The 22,693-nt window shown below is 38.6% G+C and overlaps 1 protein-coding gene across 1 annotated transcript in view; it reads left to right on the top strand.

Moving 5' to 3' along the window:
- The window catches only part of LOC135480952 (nucleoporin NUP188-like), a 45,752-nt gene that overhangs the window by 11,540 nt on the left and 11,519 nt on the right, over positions 1-22,693 (top strand). Inside the window, exons 12-39 of the mRNA XM_064760883.1 lie at positions 738-809; positions 1,024-1,066; positions 1,287-1,487; positions 1,992-2,115; positions 2,263-2,345; positions 3,290-3,478; positions 3,987-4,119; positions 4,952-5,008; positions 5,764-5,865; positions 6,488-6,620; positions 7,571-7,658; positions 7,954-8,030; positions 9,867-9,981; positions 11,058-11,178; positions 11,950-12,031; positions 13,436-13,561; positions 13,937-14,180; positions 14,829-14,918; positions 15,816-15,932; positions 16,842-16,907; positions 17,917-18,020; positions 18,300-18,372; positions 18,730-18,803; positions 18,944-19,019; positions 19,691-19,819; positions 20,067-20,141; positions 20,688-20,773; positions 21,023-21,171. Coding sequence (XP_064616953.1) covers positions 738-809; positions 1,024-1,066; positions 1,287-1,487; positions 1,992-2,115; positions 2,263-2,345; positions 3,290-3,478; positions 3,987-4,119; positions 4,952-5,008; positions 5,764-5,865; positions 6,488-6,620; positions 7,571-7,658; positions 7,954-8,030; positions 9,867-9,981; positions 11,058-11,178; positions 11,950-12,031; positions 13,436-13,561; positions 13,937-14,180; positions 14,829-14,918; positions 15,816-15,932; positions 16,842-16,907; positions 17,917-18,020; positions 18,300-18,372; positions 18,730-18,803; positions 18,944-19,019; positions 19,691-19,819; positions 20,067-20,141; positions 20,688-20,773; positions 21,023-21,171 — 3,029 coding nt within the window. The remainder of the gene's footprint in view (positions 1-737; positions 810-1,023; positions 1,067-1,286; positions 1,488-1,991; positions 2,116-2,262; positions 2,346-3,289; positions 3,479-3,986; positions 4,120-4,951; positions 5,009-5,763; positions 5,866-6,487; positions 6,621-7,570; positions 7,659-7,953; positions 8,031-9,866; positions 9,982-11,057; positions 11,179-11,949; positions 12,032-13,435; positions 13,562-13,936; positions 14,181-14,828; positions 14,919-15,815; positions 15,933-16,841; positions 16,908-17,916; positions 18,021-18,299; positions 18,373-18,729; positions 18,804-18,943; positions 19,020-19,690; positions 19,820-20,066; positions 20,142-20,687; positions 20,774-21,022; positions 21,172-22,693) is intronic.

Here is a 22,693-nt window from a genome sequence, read left to right as displayed (position 1 = left end):
TGCATATTAAAGGCCTACGTAGTTAATTTGTACAAACTCACCACAGTGTCTTTTACCACCACAATGATTTACAACCCCATAACATATGAAATCACTGCTCTGCAATCCTTACGCATCCAGTATGCAGTATGCAGTTTGCAGTTGTGACAGTATAATAATTTTGATCTTTCTTGTTGGTTCTTGTGGAGGATAATATCTGTGTATGACTGTGTCAATCATTCTACTTTTTGGGGGGTATAGAGGTCAGTATTTAAATGTATCACATGACTTGATCATTATGCAGTTTTACAAACTGCTCAATGAGGTGAGCTACCAGTATTCTCTGAATGCCTTGTTAAACTTCATGTAAGACATTTTCTTCTTTCTATAACTAAGGGTGGACGTACGTGTCAAGGTCTGCCAGCAACCTGCGGATGGTCGTGGGTTACCCCTGGGCTCTGCCTGGTTTCCTCCCACCATAATGCTGGCTGGCGACGTAGAAGTGAAATATTTTTGAGTACGGCGTAAAACACCAATCAAATAAATAAATAAATCTTACTTAAAATTTGGATCCTTTACTCTGATGGCAATTGTGAGGCTGGAAAACCAAGTGATACAAAAATATTCAGACAATTAAATAACTGTGGCAATAGAAATCTCATATTTCTTCACTAGCCCTCTGATAGTTTACACAAGATAAATGGTTTTCCTTTATGTGTGGTACGTATAATTTTTCTTTCATCTCTGTTTAATTACAGGTATTTACAGGTGCTTGTTATCTTGGATTGTTTGGATTTTGAATTGGTGCAAAGATGTCACATGGATGGAAGGTAAAGTCGAAGTTTAGTGAGGACAATAACTCTTCTAAAATTGTTTTTAAATTTTACAAAGTGGAAAATGTTTAATGATAGAGTGTTATCCTAGTGATATAACATTATTAAAGACAGTAAAGAAAGTGTTTCATGTCTCTGTGATTCTTTCAGTTTGAAATGATACAAACAGGTTTCACCCTGTGATTATTTTGTATTCTTTTCTTTTTTGAAGATTTGATGGCCACCCCCTGTTTAGAGATATGCAGACTTTTAAGGTAAGTTCTGTTTAAAAGCTTGTTCATGATGGGTTGAAAATTTCTGTGTAAATTAAACCTTTTTGTACCGGGCACAAAAATACTGCGGAGAAGTTCTAGTTCTAATGTTGGTTTTGGTGAACCCTGCTTCATGCTCCTAGTTCTTGTTTTTCCTAGGATGGTGTTAAGCAACAATTTTACGAAATAAATAAATAAAAAAAAATCCTTTTTCATTTCACAGAAACTGGACAAGTTGATGTGTGACATGGGTTCTCTGACATTCCACGGCCCTCTGCTGCTCGGCTGGGTCGTTGTGCGACAGCTCCTGCTGGAGGAGGAAGAGGATGTTGTTACCAAGAAAATGGGAGCTATGGCCCTTAAACTGAACTGCTTCAACTGTCTGTCAGATCTCCTCAGCACTGAGCCTTTTAATGGGACATCGGTAAGCCACAGTTCTCTCCACCTCGTGTTTTGTAGCCTGTAACACTACATTTTCGAAAAAAAAAGGCCTTACAAAAATTTTCTCCAATCCAAAACATAATTTAAGTGCCCAAGCTACAGTTTTCGGCCAGTAACAACATTTTTCCGTCAAGATTTGTTACAAAAATTTCCCCAAGCCCCCACCCCATCCCCACAGCAATGCGCAAGGGAATTAGGCCTCAAACAGAAGGTTTTCCCCCAAAATTGAGAACATGAACCATTTACAACAATTTTATGGTATTAGTAATGTGAAATGTTGCATCAAAATATACCAAAAGAAATCTCCAGATTATAATTTCATGAGTGTCACTGAGCGTCATTTTCATAAGAACCAGTGTTAAATTTATATCAGCTCATTAAGTTACCTGCTTTAGGCAATAATGATGCATGTAGCCAAGAGAGGGGCTTGGGGTATTATCGTACATCCTTATTTTATTTGTTCCAATATTTGTGCTGTTTCTTGTAGATTGTAGCTTCTGTGTCAAACTACCTGGTGTACATGGTGCTGTGTAGTGTACTGCGGGTGTTCCACGAGGACAGGCTGGGGGACAACAAGGTAAGCTTCTGTGTCAAACTACCTGGTGTACATGGTGCTGTGTAGCATACTGCGGATGTTCCATGACGACAGGCTGGGGGACAACAAGGTAAGCTTCTGTGTCAAACTGCCTGGTGTACATGGTGCTGTGTAGTGTACTGCGGATGTTCCACGAGGACAGGCTGGGGGACAACAAGGTAAGCTTCTGTGTCAAACTACCTGGTATACATGGTGCTGTGTAGTGTACTGCGGGTGTTCCACGAGGACAGGCTGGGGGACAACAAGGTAAGCTTCTGTGTCAAACTGCCTGGTGTACACGGTGCTGTGTGGTGTACTGCGGGTGTTCCACGAGAACAGGCTGGGGGACAACAAGGTAAGCTTCTGTGTCAAACTACCTGGTGTACACAGTGCTGTGTAGCGTGCTGCGGGTGTTCCACGAGGACAGGCTGGGGGACAATAAGGTAAGCTTCTGTGTCAAACTACCAGGTGTACACGGTGCTGTGTGGTGTACTGCGGATGTTCCGCAAGGACAGGACAAGGTAACCAAGTTACCCTGTAGGTGACAAGTACGAAGAGACAGCTTGCAATTTCTGACTGACTGTATTTTATCATAAATGCCATAAATTCATGCCAGTGTTTAATTAAAATGTGTCATTTGAAAAACTGCTATCGGTTAGGTGAAGAATAGAATTTAATGTTGGTTTATGGGTGTTTATTTTGTCACTTTCTGAATTTAGCACATATTCTCGTGCTGAAAATTGGCTTTTACCACTCCGGGGTTTTTATAGTGATCTTAGAGTCCGGGACCCAATCACCAGCAGTCCAGTTGGTTGCTCTCAGGCAACTTTCAACACTAAAATGTGCTCTATATCTAGAAAGTATAATAATTGCCTAATGATGATAATACCATTAAATATTGCCACTTTCTAAATAAACATGTACAAATTTGTTAATTATTGTTGATTTATATATGTTTATGCTTGGTTTATAAATGTTCATATTATCACTTGCTGACTTATTTCTTGTTGGTTTTCATGCTTTTATTTGATTTCTTTCTGACTTATTTATTGCTGGTTTTCATGTGTTTATTTGGTATCTTTCTGACTTATTTATTTCTGGTTTTCATGTGTTTATCTGACTTATTTATTGCTGGTTTTCATGTGTTTATTTGATATCTTTCTGACCTATTTATTACTAGTTTTCATGTTTTTATCTTGTACCTTCTTCAGAGTGTAAACCAGGTGGTAGAATTGGTGTTACAGAAGAAGTTTGTATCTGAGGATGTATGGGAGAGAGGACTAGAGGACGGATTAGGGCTTCTTTATCACGGAGCGCTCAGCAAATTCCCCATGGAGTTCTCCTCTTTCCTTCAGTACAGCATCGCCATGGCAACAGCTGGGGAACAGAGTGCTAGGAATGTGAGTACACCGACTTGTTACACCGTACACTGACAAACTGTGAAGTTGCAGTAGCTGCCAACATCCAGCAAAGGTTGATGTCATCTTGCACTAAGGCCCGTTTGTTAAGGCAAAGGCCTGTGTTAAAAGCTAAAACTTCAAAAATCTGCCTGAAAGACTGATAGAGAGTGGCGTTAGCTTATTGCATTTTAAAAATATTCTCCCAGTTCATGATGTTGATCAGGGGAATTTTCTTTGCAACAATAATTGCCGTATTACCGCTAGATACCGCTTATGTGAAGTGGTATTGTGGCATTACGGAAAAATTAAATTATTTAGTTTTATTGAAATTTTGGATAAGAAAATAAATTCATTATGCTGTAGTATATTGTCATATAAACCTTGTTAAAATATTGTTTTCTGTTCCAAAATCCAGTCCCAAAAGCTGTATGGTGTTAGCAACTACATTTACGTTTTGAGAAAATTGGAGAAGTTGTGATATTCCTATTTCTTTTGTTTTCTTATTGAGGTACTGACACACTTACAGAAGTTACAAGTTTACACAGAGTATCTAGACCGTAATAGTATGCAGGACTTAAGCAGCGTGGATGATCGTGATGCTCTGTGGAGATTAACCAGAAACAAAACGCCATATGGAACGGGTGAGCAGTTGTGATATGACCTAGTTATCTCCCCTTGAGAACTCTTCATTTTTAAGCCCAGAAAAGGCCATATTAAAGGGATACAGAATGGATGGTGATGGGCTAACAGTGGAAGTAGGGTGTCCTGGGTTAAACTCTACTGGGGGTCATGCTTGAATAAGTCTGCCATACTGAAAATTTAGCTTAGGATAGGCATAGCCCCAGCTTGCGTAAGTCTCACAGCAGCCAGTTAGAAACGATTCTGTATCCCTTTATGTAGTCCAGTCGTTACATTGCTACTCACATAAAGAGCTCTGTGTGTTTATCTCCCCTTAACAGCAGATGGCTACATGGTCAAACCCACAATTAAGCAATCGTTGGGGAACATCATTGTTTGCATAGGCTGTAGTGTGATTCATCTTTTCTTCATGGTGTCATTTCACTTATTCCTCGGGTAACAACAGACAAAATAAAAAGTTAATTCTTTCGTTGCTTTCCTCATGTGTTCGTCTTTTATTATCAGCCATCTGGAAATTTGAATTTCAAGGGTGGATAGCCCATGACTGAGATTTGCCATCGTTCGGCCTGTTTACGACATTTTGAAAATTGTTTTATTCTACTGTTACAAGATTGTTATACATGTCTGTATGTCGTTCATGAGAAAGTTGATCAGTAACCTGCCAAAGGCTGTGGGTTTACCTCAGGCATGCGGGTTTCCTTAACCCATAAATCTGGGCTGCTGACACGATACAAGTGAAAGTTTCTTGAGTATGATCTCAAACCACTATCAAATGTAAATATTAATAAACAAATTTCTTGCTTTGACAAGATGGTTCTTCTTTTCTTCCTTCAGGTGGTCGTTACTCTCTGGTCATCCCACAGAACACCATCGGCATGCTGTACAAGCCAGGTAATTTGTCTTTTGGGCCACATGAATCTTAATTGTTGTTTTACAGGCAGAATAAACATGTTTTCAATATTGGAGGAGGGTATACAAATAGAAATAAAACTTAAAAATCACCCTTTTGTGGAAAAGAGAGAGTATCTCGGCAATTTTTCTTGTCGAAGACATAATTACATGACGAGAGATTTGAAAAGAGGAAATTAAAAAAAAACAAAAACCATTAGACGAAATAAAAAGTGTTTTTTTCAGTTTTATGTTTATTCATATTCAACACTATATTGAAGCATTTTTAAGTATGTGTTCAGTGAAAATTATTAGTAAATTTTCTTCAAATTTGTGTTCTCTCTTCGGCCACAAGACCACAAAGATGACTTAAGTCAAACTTAGTCTTGAGTTGTAGTGTTATTTCTGAACTTAGATTTGACCTCAGATCTAAATTTTCTCCTTGATCACAAAAGTCTAAGAATACCCTTGGTATTAACATAAAAATTTCTAAGAATAGCCACAATTTTAGTGCTGTAAATTGTTTTGAACTTAAGATAAAGTGTGTCTTAAGTCTAAGACAGCTTCAAGATCTCAGGGTTTGCACAGATTTTCCACTCTCCTCGGTTACCTACCACCATAATGCTGGCTGAGGTGAAACATTCTTGAGTATGACATAAAACACCAATGAAATGAATAAATACTAATTTTCCAGACGTAAGAACATCTAACATTGTCCAGTTGGCCATGAAATACATATACATGTGTTTTATTTTCAGAAAAGGGCAGCCCCATTATTCAGTGGTCATGGACTTACAATGGCTGGAACTTGTTTATGTGTGAGATTGATCTGTTGCTACAGCAACTCTCGCATGGAGGAGGTCAGACATTTAACTTTTTGTAAATACTGCATTTCACCAAAAGTTTGATATGTAAAAATGTAATTTTGGACTCACATAAAGACCTGAAACACTTTTGTGGCCAAGGATGAAATTTTTTTCTGATTTTCTGAAGTTAATGAAACTTCACAAAAATACCTTAAGTGGCACTGCACGGAGAATAAATTAGTTAGTATAAGCCAGAATATGTTGCTTGAAAAATGCTAAACTTTAGGTGAATGGTTTGAAAAATGCTAAACTTTTGGTGAATGGTTTGAAAAATGCTAAACTTTTGGTGAATTGCTTGAAAAGTGCTAAACTTTAGGTGAAATACGGCAATATAATATGATTCTTCAGGACTACCCGCAGAATTTCATCATTTTTGCTGTTAAAGGTTACATGAAACGCTTGTCTTTTATTGCTTAATATGGATATGATGTGGCTTAACATAAAAGAACGAAAAATCTCCCCAGCTTTGTTCTTGGGGTGTGAAAATGTGGTTTAAACTACAGTTTTTTAAAGCCTTCGTTCAGACTGGAAATAAAGCAGCCTTTTTGTTTTTTTGTGCCTTTTTTTTTGTGAATGTTGAAAAAAGGAGTAAAAAGGAATTTTCTTTTTCCTTCAGGCAATGTGTCCGTGAACCAGATCACCAAGGTAACCCTTGTCGTTAAACTCCTCAAGGCGGTGCTGACCTCTGACCCATCATCTGTGGACCAATTAGAAGGCAGCTACAGCTTGATATATAAACTAATTCAAAGGTAAGACGTTCAACAGTCACTATGCTCTAATCTGTAACTTGTGTGCCGCTGTTCATTGTTTTGGAATGCATTCTTGTCTTGCATCTAGGTTTATGTATGTATGGTTGGGTTTAAACGCCATGCATGTTCAGTGATACGACTATGAGGAGTAGTAAGGTGCATGTATAAATAATGGATCTTCTTATGGCAAAGCAAGTCTATGCCGACAAAGTGCTGCCGCTACCAGAGTATTATACTGAAGACACCAGACCCGACACCCCACCCAGTCACATTATACTGACACCTGGCGAACCAGTCATGTTTCCTTGCACTCTTCTTTCAGTGCTGAGCACCAAGTTAGACAGCAAATACCATTTTTAAAGTCTTTGGTATGACCCCGCCTGGGTTTGAGGCGCACGCTCTAACCATTAGGCCACCCTAGGTTTATGACTTTGCTTGAAGAAGTAAGTTGAATAAAAGCAAGTTAGTCATTTTTTTTTCTTAGTTTTTTCCCTACGCCTGGTGAAATGCAATGCTTTTTTCGTCAGCCCTTTCCTGTTATTCTGCAAGATTATGGAAGTTTTCTTTGTGAAATAATACATTATGTGTTTTTTACACAATTTTGTATGGAAAGTGCCCCTTGCTTCTGTTGGCTTTTAGAGCATGATATCATTGTTGGTGCCGATGGTCGTGGGATTCCTCATCCTTTGGGCACTGCTCGGTTTTCTCCCACCATATAGTGAAATATTCTTGAGTTTTTACCAATTTAAATAAATAAATAAATAAATCATTGTTGGTGGGTGTCATGCTCATGTTCACACCTAACGTAAACAGCTTTTGTGACATCGTTAAAGATCAGATGAATAAATCAGGGCCACATTGACGTAACTACATCATAATATCCAAGGGGAACAAACCATGAAATTTTGAACAAATTACATACTGGCCATATTTGTATGGTTCACTTTCAGATGTGCCAGACTGAGTTCTCCCCCTTTAGAGCTACTCTCCAGTGCTTTGGATTGCCTGGCTTGTGTCACGCAGAAATACCCTTTGAAGGTGAATATTTCCGTTCTTAATTTTCATTGTACAGATCGTGAACATATATTGTAATATTTTCTGTGTAGATTTGCTTTTTCTCGAGTACCATTTCTGCAAATTTCACAATCAGGATTTTTGAAAGATCCCAAAAAAACTTTAGTTCCACATCATTCAGTAATAAACTAAAAAACAGATGAAGAATTTCAAAGTGCTCGTCTTATATTACTTGGTATCTTTTACCCATAACTTTTACTTTTGCATGTGAGTATCATTAAATGCGAGTCAAATACACAAATTGTCATTGCAATACTAGGTATGGCACGGGTTGAAGCAGACTGGGTTACTTCCCTTCCTCACTGAGAATCTGGACAATATGGCTGAAGTACTCAGGTAAGTTTCAGCATTTCTGTCTGCATACTCCTCACTGGGCATGCACTGCTTGTTTTGCTCATTTTGTACAGAAATATTCAACACCAAAGTTGCTTGACGGGGTGAATTGTATCCCGTTATATCCCGTACAGGCAAAGTTAAGCTGGTTTAACTTGCGAAAGTGGCTTTGAGCCAGTTTGACGTCGCTCGTGCGAGCACAAAGTGGGGGTGCTTAATCCAATATATTTGCACCAGCTAGCGACGTGGCTTTAAGCCAGTTTCAGGGCTTGAGCTGGTTTATCTGTGCTGTGTGAACGGTAACTGGATCATTTATTTATTTATTTCATTGGTGTTTTTTGCCGTTCTCATGAATATTTCACTCATACGACGGCGGCCAGCATTATGGCGGGAAGAAATCGGGCATATCCCCGGAAAAAAAACCACAACCATCCGCAGATTGCTGGCAGACCTTCCCACTTAGGGCCTTAGAGGTAACTGGATTAAATGCCCCGGGTGCGTGGAGGTCATGATGACGTCGTAATTACTAAACCAGCTTAAATGTGACCTTGTGAAAATGCAAATGCCTAAAATGGCTTGAAACCGGCTTGGCCACGTGGTCATTTGGTTGTGTAGGGTGTAACGGCCATTCATTTTTCTGGTGGTATATAGGGTGTAACTGCCATTCATTTTTCTGATGGTATATAGTGTGTAACTGCCATTCATTTTTCTGATGATAGATAGGGTGTAACGGCCATTCATTTTTGTGGTGGTATATAGGGTGTAACTGCCATTCATTTTTCTGATGGTATATAGGGCGTAACTGCCATTAACTGCCACTCATTTTTCTGATGGTATGTAGGGTGTAACTGCCATTCATTTTTCTGATGGTATATAGGGCGTAACTGCCATTCATTTTTCTGATGGTATATAGGGTGTAACTGCCATTCATTTTTCTGATGGTATATAGGGTGTAACTGCCATTAACTGCCATTCATTTTTCTGATGGTATATAGGGTGTAACTGCCTTTCATTTTTCTGATGATAGATAGGGTGAAACTGCCATTCATTTTTCGGACGATAGGGTGTAACTGCCATTCATTTTTCTGATGGTATATAGGGTGTAACTGCCATTAACTGCCATTCATTTTTCTGATGATAGATATTGTGTGACTGCCATTCATTTTTCTGATGGTATATAGGGTGTAACTGCCATTAACTGCCATTCATTTTTCTGATGGTATATAGGGTGTAACTGCCATTCATTTTTCTGATGGTATATAGGGTGTAACTGCCATTCATTTTTCTGATGGTATATAGGGTGTAACTGCCTTTCATTTTTCGGATGATAGGGTGTAACTGCCATTCATTTTTCTGATGGTATATAGGGTGTAACTGCCATAAACTGCCATTCATTTTTGTGATGGTATATAGGGTGTAACTGTCATTCATTTTTCTGATGGTATATAGGATGTAACTGCCATTAACTGCCATTCATTTTTCTGATGGTATATAGGGTGTAACTGCCTTTCATTTTTCTGATGATAGATAGGGTGAAACTGCCATTCATTTTTCGGATGATAGATAGGGTGTAACTGCCATTCATTTTTCGGGTGATAGATAGGGTGAAACTGCCATTCATTTTTCGGATGATACTGTGTAACACCCATTCATTTTTCTGATGATAGATAGGGTGAAACTGCCATTCATTTTTCGGATGATAGACAGGGTGTAACTGCCTTTCATTTTTCTGATGTTATATAGGGTGTAACTGCGAGTTTACCCTTAATCAGGACAGAAATGCCTGAAGCTGATCGGTTCCAATAAACATAATGCATGATGATGTTGTTGTTGTTGCAGTGGTCAGGGCCTACAGCCTGGCCTATACGGATCTCAGCTGGCTATTCAGGAATGCTCCCAGGGCAGCTACCCCGTCACCCAGGCCTACCTCGCCTTCCTCGCCAAGATGGTCAAGGTACCTACGTGTATCAGATATTGTTAAGTGACTTTTGAGGCTTGTAAATTGCAAGCTACACATCGCCCTCCATGAAAATTAGAATTGACCTGCATCTGGTGAGGCAAAACCTTGTGCTTGGTGTCACCAGGTGGTTATTTCACACATCTCTTTGTAATGGATTGGTGGAGTATCAGAGACACAGCACGCCCGTTTTCTTGCACAGTCAGTTAATTCTAGACGATATCTGCAGTCCAAACGCTGTTAACTGTGGCTCTTACCTCTCCACGGACACATATACGGAACAACCCATGTGCCAGCCCCAAATTTACAACCCAGCAAATCAGTGATAGGGCGCTTCTTTTCAAGTTTACCACTCATGTGCCATCCAGGAACAATAACTCTGTCAAGACCCATCATAGCGATGAACACAAAATGATTGTGGCTTTAGCAATGGCCGTGTCATGAATTTGGGGAGTCTGGATATTTGACCAAGCTGAAAGTCAATTAAAGCTACTGCTGACAAGGTTTGGACTTCAGACATTTAGAAAGGTCATATCATACTTCAGAGAGCCTCTCACCAATGCGGTCGCTGTGATTTCAAGTCCAGCTCATGCTGACTTCCTCTCCAGTCACACATGGGAAGGTCTGTCAGCAACCTGCAGATGGTCGTGGGTTTTCCCCGAGGATGTGGGTTTTTCCGTGGATATGCCCGGTTTCCTCCCACCATAAGGCTTGCCGTTGTCGTTCAAGTGAAATATTCTTGAGTACGACGTAAAACACCAATCAAATTGTAGGAATGATACTCGGTCCATTATAAAGAAAGGGGTGAAATTGTCACCTGGGGCTATATATGGTTATACTCCTCACTGCATATGCACCACTGTCTTCACATGAATAAATCACTGTCATCACTAGACAAGTTTGACCTTTGCACCCTGTGTGAATATGCAATAAACACTCAGGAAAAACACAAGTAGTTTTAATTTTGAGTTCAACCCTGTGCTCTTTGTTTAGTTGATTGACTTGCTCTTTGCAGTTTTATTGCCAACTGAATGTGGTGGAGAAGTAAGGGTTACCTGTATTTTTTTTTTCAGCCCCTTCGAAAAGAGAAACGTTCAGAAGAGATGATTGGCTCAGTGTTATTCATCCTGCGTCAAGTCTTCCCAGTGTTTCACAAGTGGCGTTACTATGACAAAGGTCGAAGGGAGGTGATAGGTGAGGAGCCAAAGGTCAATTGTGGACTGGTCTTAGCTTTATGCTGTGCAGATTTACCCCTTTTTTAAATTATTATAAAAACCAGATCTTGAAGTTTTCTCAGACGAGGTTTCTTCCTCCAATAAACTGAATTTTAAGAGAAATGATTGTAAAGGAAATGATCTCAATAAACAGCTTATTGTTATGACAGATTTTTCTTTATCTGATTGGTGTTTTACGCCTGACTCAAGAATATTTCACATATATGATGGCGGCCCGCATTATGGTGTGAGGAAACAGGTTAGAGCCCAGGGGGAACTCACGACCATCCGCAGTTTCCAGGAAGACCTTGTTGTGACAGAAAATAAGATCAAAAAATGTTATGACAGAAGCTAAACACAGTAAATATTATTCTCATGACATATAAAAAAATAACTTTTTTTAATAAGTTTTTTTGCTTTTTTGGAATCGTCACCTGTTGGAGCACCCTTGACCTGTGATAGTAGATGGTTAACAGTGCTTGTTCCAGCTTTTTCATTGGCTGGAGACCTCTTGTCTTCCACAAGTATGATGTACAAGTCTATAAGTCATGTGTGGGAAGGGTTACCATTAGATTGTCCAAGATCTGTGGTTTTCCCGGGGCACACTGGTTTCCCCCACCCATAAATCATACAAGTAACAATTTTTTCTATACGACATTAAACAATAATCAGTCAATCAGTTGGTCACCTCTCACTGTATAGTAATCAATCAATCAATCAATCCATCATCTGCTTATTCCCCTCCCATCAGGACAGAACTGCCTCGATCTGTTTCATGAAATACTGGATTTCATGGCAGAAGAAAAATCACAGAAAGGACAAGCCACAGAAAGGTAAAGTTCCTTCTGAAGAACATTCAGGTAAAATTGCGAAAAGATCTGTTTTAGTTTTTGCCAATAAACAAACAGTGAATAAAGATGAAGCTATAAGCATGCAACTGCCATATGATAAAAGCAAAAGTAACAGTAATTGAACCTACCATTCAGCCTACTCCTTACATCGCATGTGCTGCTCTCTATGCTCACTTTACATTACTGCCACCATTAGACAAGTTTGACCTTTGGAACCTGTGTGATGCATGTAGGCTTGTTCAGGCCTAACTTCATTACTGGTGTGTTCGCATGGAACTATTTAATCAGCAATCATCAGTAAAATTGTTTTAGCTTTTGGTTAGAATCATTTTGTACAAACTTCAGATTAAAAGAATGCACTTGTATAAAGTATTATTTATCATATGGCATGCAACTGCCATATGATAAAAGCAAAATTAACAATAATTGAACCTACCATTCAGCCTACTCCTTACATCGCATGTGCTGCTCTCTATGCTCATTTTACATTACTGCCACCATTAGACAAGCTTGACCTTTGGAACCTGTGTGATACATGTAGGCTTGTTCAGGCCTAACTTCATCACTGGTGTGTTCGCATGGAACTATTTAATCAGCAATCATCAGTAAAATTGTTTTAGCTTTTGGTTAGAATCATTTTGTACAAACTTCAGATTAAAAGAATGCACTTGTATAAAGTATTATTAGAAACAAACGTTGAGACGGATTGGTTGTGTTTTCTGACATCACTTCCTGCCTCATTGCTAATGATGGCAGTGATTTAGGACGAATGTAGAGAGTGATACTAAGTACTGTTCCTTGTCTACTGCTGTTGTTGCGACAGTTTCTATGTTCTGTAAGATGGATCGGAAGGCAGAGACCACATGGTCTCCTCAGTAACAAATGGCGTGGGTGAAGAAAACGGTCCTCCCAACGTTATTGCATATTGCATATATAAATGCCTATTTTTAAAATCGCTGTCAGTGGTCTTGTATTCTTTGGATTTGTATATTTTCAGCTTTCCAAATAGCCTGAGTATTTCTGCAGAGCTTTCGTGATGTTATTTTGTACAACTGGGCCTTAGTGGTTGCTAGTGAAGTGGCAAAAAGTGCACTTTTCCCCAATGCTTTAAGATTGCGCAGCCATTTTTTTTTTAGATATGAATGGGTGGTCACATGACCTCCAACTTCCGACCCGTCTTACAGAATAAGCAGTATGTGTACAGTGTGTAATGTTGTTGTTGCAGCAATAAACCAACTTTACAAGCGGTATGTGTACAGTATATAATGTTGTTGTTGCAGCAATAACAACATTAAGCAGTATGTGTCCAGTGTGTAATGTTGTTGTTGCAGCAGTAAGCCCACCTTACCATCAGTATGTGTACAGTGTGTAATGTTGTTGTTGCAGCAATAAGCCCACCTTACAAGCGGTATGTGTACACTGTCTGCTGTACACTGAGGCTGGCAAGGCACTGCTAGAACTGGTCTCTGCTGGAGTGGACAACATTGATGTGGCTCTGTCTCATCAGACCAGGTAAATATCGAACCCAGAGATCATGAGCTCTGGTTAACTATATAGGGGAATTTCAAGTTCAAGCTGTTTTATCACTGAAGGTAAAAGTAGCCCCACTCTACCATTTGATCTGTCAGAAACTATTTTTTGTTACGCACATTTACTATAAAATGAATGTCTGAAAAAGTTTCGCAATAAAGTTATTTAGAGTAGAGAAATAATGGAGGAAGTTGAGGAACTGAGCGTTTTTGAACTCTAAGAAGGTTGTGAAGGAAAGTGGGTCCCATCGACTCATAAATTTGACCAACTTTTGGTGAATTAAATAATGAAACACAAATCAAATCAAGTAATGCACAAAACAATAATAAAGTAACAAAAAACTTCTTTACTTGTCAGCACGTTTGAAGGCCCTGGCATAGAGCTGATCCACCTCACACAGTTAGCTTTCTCCGTCCTGAATCGTCTCCTCCTCCTCAAGTCACCTGACCTTCCCATGTCGCCTGTGGAGCACGCCCTAGCATCTCAGCCCGCGGGGCAGCAGCACCGTCATATTGTGGTTACCATGGCGCAGTACATTTATCACAGACATGATCCAAGATTACCAACCATAGCAACGCTACTTATGAAACGATTGGCTGTGGTAAGCTATGGTGATAAGGAGAAAAAAAAACACCTGGCTTCTATGTTAACAGTTTACCTGGAAATTTTTTTTCTGACTTTAAAAGTATATTATGAAAACTGTTAAATATTTGGTTATTTCAAAAGGCTTATCCTACACATAATTTATAGTTAATAATTTAAATTTAAAACTGTTCTTACTTGTCAATATGTAGGACTCCTATACTAAAAATTCAGTGTTTTTTTTTATATCAAAAGTTCAAATATTTTTTTTTAAGATTGTCTGAGAACAGCACTGATTAAGTGTTCAGGATTTTATCAACTTGAATATTTTAAATTCTTACTGATGTCAGAAATAGTTTCATAGAATGGTTTATTTATTTGATTGGTTTTTTACTCCGTACTCAAGAATATTTCACTTATACAACTACAGCCAGCATTATGGTGGGTGGAAACTGGTCCGAGCTTGGGGGGGGTGGGGCAACCTACGACTATCCGTAGCTAGGTTGCCAGCAGACCTTGCAACATACGGCTGGAGAAGAAGTCAGCATGAGCTGGACTTGAACTCACAGCGACAACATTGGTGAGAGGCTCCTGGGTCATTGTGCCACGCTAGCATGTCCTGTAATGTAGTGATGGCTTGAGTGTTTGTTTTTTTTTTTTTTGTCAGATATCCCCCATGTCAATCCTGGCCTGCCTGGGCGATGCAGCTGAACCAATCAGAGACATGTATTTGTTGAGGTTACAGGCAGCCACTGAAGTAAGGCATTGATTTGTACAAATATATGTTCTTAAAACCTACTAACATTTGGCAAAATGGTGAGTTTTGAGAACAAAAAATCAATATTGACTGATCTAATTGTTATCGGGTGGTCAATTAAACTTTTAGAATTACAGTTGTCTAGACAAGAAAAGTGTGTTTTCAGCTGTGTAGACAAGAAAAGTGTGTTTTCAGCTGTCTGGACAAGAAAAGTGTGTTTTCAGGATTCAGATTTCTGGATGTGTAGATTTACATGAGAAAATGTTGTAATAAATCGATCATATTATTGTTCAGGCTGATAGAAGTGAGATAGGTTTATGTAGTTTATTGAATTTTTTATGTTCTATTTTCCAGGTAAAAATACGGAACTTTATTGGAAAAAATATCATTTCTATGATACTAACATGTTTTAAAGTTTTTACTAAGATTGTTTTCCAAGACAGATATATTTTATTTTAAGATTTTTCCGATATCAGATATTCAAATTGATTTTGTCAATGTTCTTATTAAGTGCAGCATCAAATGAGTTCAGTCAAGCATCTTTGATCACAATATCGCGTTCGCATTGATGAGAGACTCCGAGGTCGTGTTGTGCCAGCACGCTAACCACTAGGCTATGGTGACCACTATAGCTGAAATATTGGTGTTTATATAAGTGATTGATGGCCACTATAGCTGAAATATTGGTGTTTATATAAGTGATTAATGACCAATATAGCTGAAATATTGGTGTTTATAGAAGGGAATAATGGCCACTATACATGTAGCTGAAATATTGGTGTTTATATAACTGATTAATGACCACCATAGCTGAAATATTGGTGTTCATAGAAGGGAATAATGGCCACTATAGCTGAAATATTGGTGTTTATAGAAGGGAATAATTGTCTTCCTCAGGCTATAAGGTTAAAAGTGTGTATTCTGGAGTTACTGACAGTCTGTGTTGAAACGCAACCGGGCCTGATTGAGCTCTTCCTGAACATACAGCCCAAATCAGCATCGGATGGCAAGAAGGTAAGCTGTATTTACAATAAGGGGGTTTTCAATCAGAGGGGTTTCAAACTGTTGTCGCTAAAGGTACAGCCCAAATCAGCATCGGATGGAAAGAAGGTAAGCTGTATTTACAATAAGGGGGTTTTCAATCAGGCGGGTTTTCAATCGGGGGTTTCGAACTGTTGTCGCTAAAGGTAAAAGAAAGTTTTACTGTAATACTTGACGCGTCGAAAATGTTAGGCAACTACTACTGCATGATCACATTTAATACAACATGGGCATATGGAAAAAGTTTCACAAATGCTTATTTAGAGTGCTAATAGACGAACTATGAAGAAAACTGAGGAGTTGGACGTTTGTGAGCTTCAAAAGTTCCTGGAGGAAAGAGATGTCATTTGTGCCTGTGGAACAAGATGAGACAGGGTCATCAGTAAACTAACGTCAGCATATTCATTTTTGTAAAGTTACGTGATCTAGTAGGACCATTTTTACCTTTAGTGACAAAAGAGTTGGGACCGAAAACTCCCTTTTTGTGTAAATGAGACCACTTCAGGGATTGATTGGGCACAAAATTCTGTTCCATATTTTTTGTGTTTGAAATCTAACAAAAGAAAAATTGTGAGAAAAGGATCCTATGATAGGACAACTGCTGGTACATGACTGAAATATTTCTGCCAAAAATAATGTCTTCAGACAAAAATGAAGAAATAATACTGTTTAAATGTTGTCTGATCGAGTGATTTTTTTTTTTTAAAACTTCCTGCTACCCACTTTACATTTACATTTTCTCTCCCGGATTGCATGTGAAAGTTTTATTGATACTATTGTTGCCCTGGGCACTCCGGTTTCCTCCACACACAAAACTGACAGCCAACTCAAGAAAAATAAATAACTAAATAAATTTTATTTTGATGAACTTTTCATTGGCAGGACTTAGACCTGGGCAAGTTTAGCTGCCTGCAGACGGTACTCGATTTGATTGAAGAGAAAGGACAGGTAAACATTTTTTTCTGATGTATCTGGAAAATTATCACTTCCTTCTATCAAGTATGTGGGAAGGTCTACCAGCAGGCTGCGGATGGTTGTGGGCTCCCCGAGCTCTGCCCGTTTTCCTCCTACCATAATGCTGGCTGTCGTCGTATAAGTGAAATATTATTGAGTGCAGCATAAAACTCCGGTCAATCAAACAATCTTTCTATCGGTGTTTGATGTAAGTGGCACACCATTACTTTAAAGGTGTTAATAGTTTTTACATGCCATTTAAACTTTTAAGGTATGAATTTGCATTGTGTGTAATAAACAAAGAACATAATTCTATTTGTCAAAACATGGTGTTGCTCTTAGTGGACTTGTTGTAATTTCACCCTGAATCGTAGATATGATTGGCTGCAGTCTTTGGTGTAGTCTTGCAAGAACTTTGCTGCAGTCTGCTTGCCATCAAACATACAAATCGATCATACACAGAAAAGCTCAACATTTTGACCTGCCAGAAGCTAGTGGTTTACTTCAGGCTCTCTGCTTTTCTTTATGCATAACATCCTAGCTGGCATTATATAAGTGAAACATTCTTGAATATGGCAGTAAACAACGACAACATTATACCCTGATACTCTCTGTAACAATAACCACTCGAAAGACGACCTGCACTAGTGACCACGTTGAATTTCTAACAAAGAAGCCCAGCTCATGTTGGCTTTCTCATGTGTCGTTTCCCCAGTTAACTCCAAACCTGCCGTGGTCATATGCATGAAATTCTTTGAGTATAGCGTAAAACACCAGTGAGGTAAATCTAGCAACAAATTGCATGATCTCTCAGGAGTGTACATGTTGCTATATGCAATGTACCTGGAATTTGGTTTGTATTTCTATACTGTATCACTCCGATTTTCTCCGCCCATAAATCTCAATACCTGCAATCAGCAGAAAGTGAAAAATTCCTAAGCACAGCATTAAACAGCAATCAGTCAAATCAATTGATCACTCCTGTACTGTATATATGTTTCAGGGTACGTACCAGTGCCCTCCGGTGCTACAGTGTGCCTGTCTCCAGTTCATACACGCCCTGTGGACGGGTCAGAGAGAGACGGCCATGACAGTTCTCAGGAGCAGGTTAGTCACTTGTCATGACAGTCCTCAGGAGCATGTTAGTCAGAGGGTATCACTGTCCTCAGGAGTAGGTTAGTCATGACAGTCTTCAGGAGTAGGTTAGTCATTAGGTATGACAGTCCTCAGGAGTAGGTTAGTACTTAGGTAGTAATTCTCAGAAAAGATTTTTTCCCTTTCTTGGATGAGTGACGACATTCTCAGCTTTACACTCTGTTTGAAGTCTGCTTGGGAACCTTGGGACACCTGTATCTCTAGTTTTTTTTTTTGTTTTTTTTTTTGCAGAGCTTCCTTTTGGCCAAATGTTGTCACGCCGCTTATGAAAGATTTTTCAAAAAATGCCGACTTCTGTGATGATGTGAGTGGAAATGGAATTTCTGTTTCTTTGACTGTGATTATGTTTAGATAATAACATAACCTTTTTTTATACTCCCTGCAATAAAGTTAGTGGGAGAAGGGTATACATTGTTCACTCTTTGTCTGTAGGCACGATTTTGTACACACAACTGGTCTTAAAGCACTGCAACAGCTTCGTGAAAATTTGCGTACTTAAACATGGATGTATAGTTTTCATGTCCGGTGAAAAACTGCAAATAAACTGCTATTGTATAAGGATTGAGTGCTCCATTAAAGACCAGTCAAATCATAAATATCTCAAACATCGAATTGTTAAATATATCAGGGCTGAGTAAATTCATTTTTTTTTTTTTTTCAGGTTGTTATTTGCACAATGAAGACGGGCGGGTTTGCTATGAAGATTTTAGCCCAAGAGTTTTACTCTGTCCCAAGGTAAGAATGTAAGACATTTGCAGAAAAAAAAAAACAACAAGAAAAAACATGCAAATGTATACAAGACATAATTTTACAAACATTTAATTCTGATTTCGTATTTGCCATCGCGGCTTTCTATAGTCTCTCTTTATTTTCAGATCAAAGTTGGACAAAAGCCTGAACCAAGTGTTACAGAATCTCAATGAGAAGAAGAGACTTGGCCATTGGTCATCAGTAAGATTGGGTTTTTAATCTATCTCCAGAATCAAAAGTCTGTCTCTCACCTGTGATATTATCCCTAAACTAAGATTTGAATTTCAGTCCTAATTTTTTGATTTTTGTCATCATAGTTGAAGACAAATATTAAGTTTCAAAATTTTTGGCCAAGTTGACTGTTTAGAATTTAGTTAAGGCCAAGTCTTACTTATGTCTTAAACAGTTTTGGAATCCTGGTTCCTCTGTTGGGCACAATTTTGACCTTCTTCAAAATACAACTTACGAAGACCATTTCTGTGCTAGACTGTTGTTGTTGTTGTTGTTGTTGCATTTGCTTTTGCTGTACTTTCTTAGCCTGATAAGGTTTTTCTGTTTAGCATGTTTTGAACTTTAGACACAAGTTCTGTCCTGATGAGTTGAATGCAAGATAGTTAATATTCAGATTTTAAAAGGCTCAAACAGGTTTTGAAGTTAAGATGAAGTCTGAGGAAACATACATCGATTTCAACCAGCCATAAACCTGACTGCCATCTTATAAATGAAATATTCTTGACTATGGCGTTAGACACAAATCAAAAGAAAAGAAAGTTCTTTGGGAAACAAATATGATGACCATTTAAAATATTAGGCTCAGTCCCACTTTGTGGTGAAAATTAAAATTAATTTGAATTAATAAACGCTGTTTACAGGTCATTCGTGATGCAATGGTTCAAGAAGGAACTGAGAGTACTGTCGTCACGGAGACCATGGAGGACAACCCAACTTTAAAACTCTTGTCATCATGGAAAAATTTCCTGATAACACTGATTGCTCAGATGGTACTGCTTGAACTTGTTTGTGTGTTATCTTATTTTTGTCTCAGCAAATATGTTTATTATTTTGGGAGTGTTTCTAAGAAAGTGAAAAAAGATTAAGTTCAGTTTTCTCTCAAGCACTCAAATGTTTTCTTTGAATTTTTATCTTCCAAAAATTTCTTGAGCCATTATATCAGAATTAGAATTCCACTGCTAGTTTTTTTATGTATTTATTTACACTTACTCCTTTGTGAACTTTTCCACCTCTCAGACTGAAGAGTTCCAGATTGATGAGACTTTGACAGATCAGATTTTGTCAGACTTAATGACTGGCTTACAGGCTCAGGTGAGTGGCTTTAAATGCTCTAAAAATCTTAGTTTAGTGGTTCTAAATGTGCTTACAAACTCAAATAAGCAGTTTTAAATGTGCTTGGAATTTCCCTGCTTTGCTTATCCTTGGCACTAGGGACAAAAACGGCCAAGTGCGTCCACCGGTGTGGTTTTGCGTGATAAAGTTTCCCGGAACTCAACAAAGACTCCAGACAGACCACAAGTATTCAACTATCAAATAAATTAATCGTTGAATTGGAGCAGGATGCTACAAGGATACATCTGTGTGAAATGATCAATTTGAAAGTAATGTTGAGTAAGAGATGTTCATGCCCAGCAAATGAACCAAAGTTTTCTGTCATATCTGTATTATCCATTTTAAAACATGTTTTTTTTTCTCTCAATCTGTTTGGCATTTCCTGATGAAAAATGAAGAAAAGACATAATGTCTAAAGGTTTTGGGACATTCTAAATCATGATGTCCTCACATTTCTTGTTTATTAGATTTATATATAAATAAATATATATATATATATATTTATTTATTTATTATTTTTTTCAGTTTGCTGGAGATTTGTCTCCTTTGAATGTAAAACTGGCGTCTGTGTCAAGCGCCATGTACTGCACACTGATGAAGCCTTTGGGGAAGTAAGTGGTGGTGAACTACATATATAAGTATTGAGAACAAATTTAAACAATAATAAAATAAAAACATAAACACAAAAGATTTGAAAGCACTGTTCTGGAGACATATTTAGTAAAACTTTGTGATTTGCCAACAATGGCTGATTTTCTCTGAGGGATTCAGCTTTCTCCAGCCATAAAAATGGCTTCCATTGTGACCAGAAATACCAGTCAAATAAATATGTATTTAAACAGAATTTTCTTTATGACCAGGTCAGTAAAGATGGTGTCCCAGGTACTGAAGGAGCTAGAGTTAGCCTTGCTGCAGACATGCACAAATTTCCAGAATCTTCTTCCTTCAGTACAGATAGGCCTGCTGGGATCGGCTACATCACTGGTACAGAGAGCGCGCAAAGATGCAAGTAAGATCACTGCGCTTAACTGGTTATTGTATAATTGCTATAAAACAGTACAGATAGGCCTGCTGGCATCTGCTACATCACTGGTACAGAGAGCGAACAAAGATGCAAGTAAGATCACTGTGCTCAACTGGTTATTGTATAATTGCTATAAAACAGTACAGATAGGCCTGCTGGGGTCTGCTACATCACTGGTACAGAGAGCACGCAAAGATGCAAGTAAGATCACTGTGCTCAACTGGTTATTGTATAATTGTTATAAAACAGTACAGATAGGCCTGCTGGGATCTGCTACATCACTGGTACAGAAAACGTGCAAAAGTGCAAGTAAGATCACTGCGCTTAACTGGTTATTGTATAATTGCTATAAAACAGTACAGATCGGCCTGCTGGGATCTGCTACATCACTGGTACAGAGAGCGTGCAAAGATGCAAGTAAGATCACTGTGCTCAACTGGTTATTGTATAATTGTTATAAAACAGTACAGATAGGCCTGCTGGGATCTGCTACATCACTGGTACAGAGAGCACGCAAAGATGCAAGTAAGATCACTGCGCTCAACTGGTTATTGTATAATTGTTATAAAACAGTACAGATAGGCCTGCTGGGATCTGCTACATCACTGGTACAGAGAGCACGCAAAGATGCAAGTAAGATCACTGTGCTCAACTGGTTATTGTATAATTGTTATAAAACAGTACAGATAGGCCTGCTGGGATCTGCTACATCACTGGTACAGAAAACGTGCAAAAATGCAAGTAAGATCACTGCGCTCAACTGGTTATTATATATTTGTTATAAAACAGTACAGATAGGCCTGCTAGGATCTGCTACATCACTGGTACAGAGAGCACGCAAAGATGCAAGTAAGATCACTGTGCTCAACTGGTTATTATATAATTGTAATAAAACAGTACAGATAGGCCTGCTGAGATCTGCTACATCACTGGTACAGAGAGCGAACAAAGATGCAAGTAAGATCACTGTGCTCAACTGGTTATTGTATAATTGTTATAAAACAGTACAGATAGGCCTGCTGGCATCTGCTACATCACTGGTACAGAGAGCACGCAAAGATGCAAGTAAGATCACTGTGCTCAACTGGTTATTGTATAGTTGTTATAAAACAGTACAGATAGGCCTGCTGGGATCTGCTACATCACTGGTACAGAGAGCGGGCAAAGATGCAAGTAAGATCACTGCGCTCAACTGGTTATTGTATAATTGTTATAAAACAGTACAGATAGGCCTGCTGGCATCTGCTACATCACTGGTACAGAGAGCGGGCAAAGATGCAAGTAAGATCACTGCGCTCAACTGGTTATTGTATAATTGTTATAAAACAGTACAGATAGGCCTGCTGAGATCTGCTGCATCACGGCGCAAAGATGCAAGAAATATCACGACGCTCAACTGTTTGTTATATTGAGTAGTTGAAGAAAATATATGCCCAATATGTTTGACTGTAAACAATATTTCTGATTTGAAACTTTTGCCCCTACCACACCTTCTTCAGTTTTTATA

The sequence above is a fragment of the Liolophura sinensis genome, chromosome 13, assembly GCF_032854445.1.
Source record: "Liolophura sinensis isolate JHLJ2023 chromosome 13, CUHK_Ljap_v2, whole genome shotgun sequence".
Classification (NCBI taxonomy): Eukaryota; Metazoa; Mollusca; class Polyplacophora; order Chitonida; family Chitonidae; genus Liolophura; species Liolophura sinensis.
Note: the sequence above shows the minus strand (reverse complement) of the source record. Positions and strands in the feature narration are given on the sequence as shown.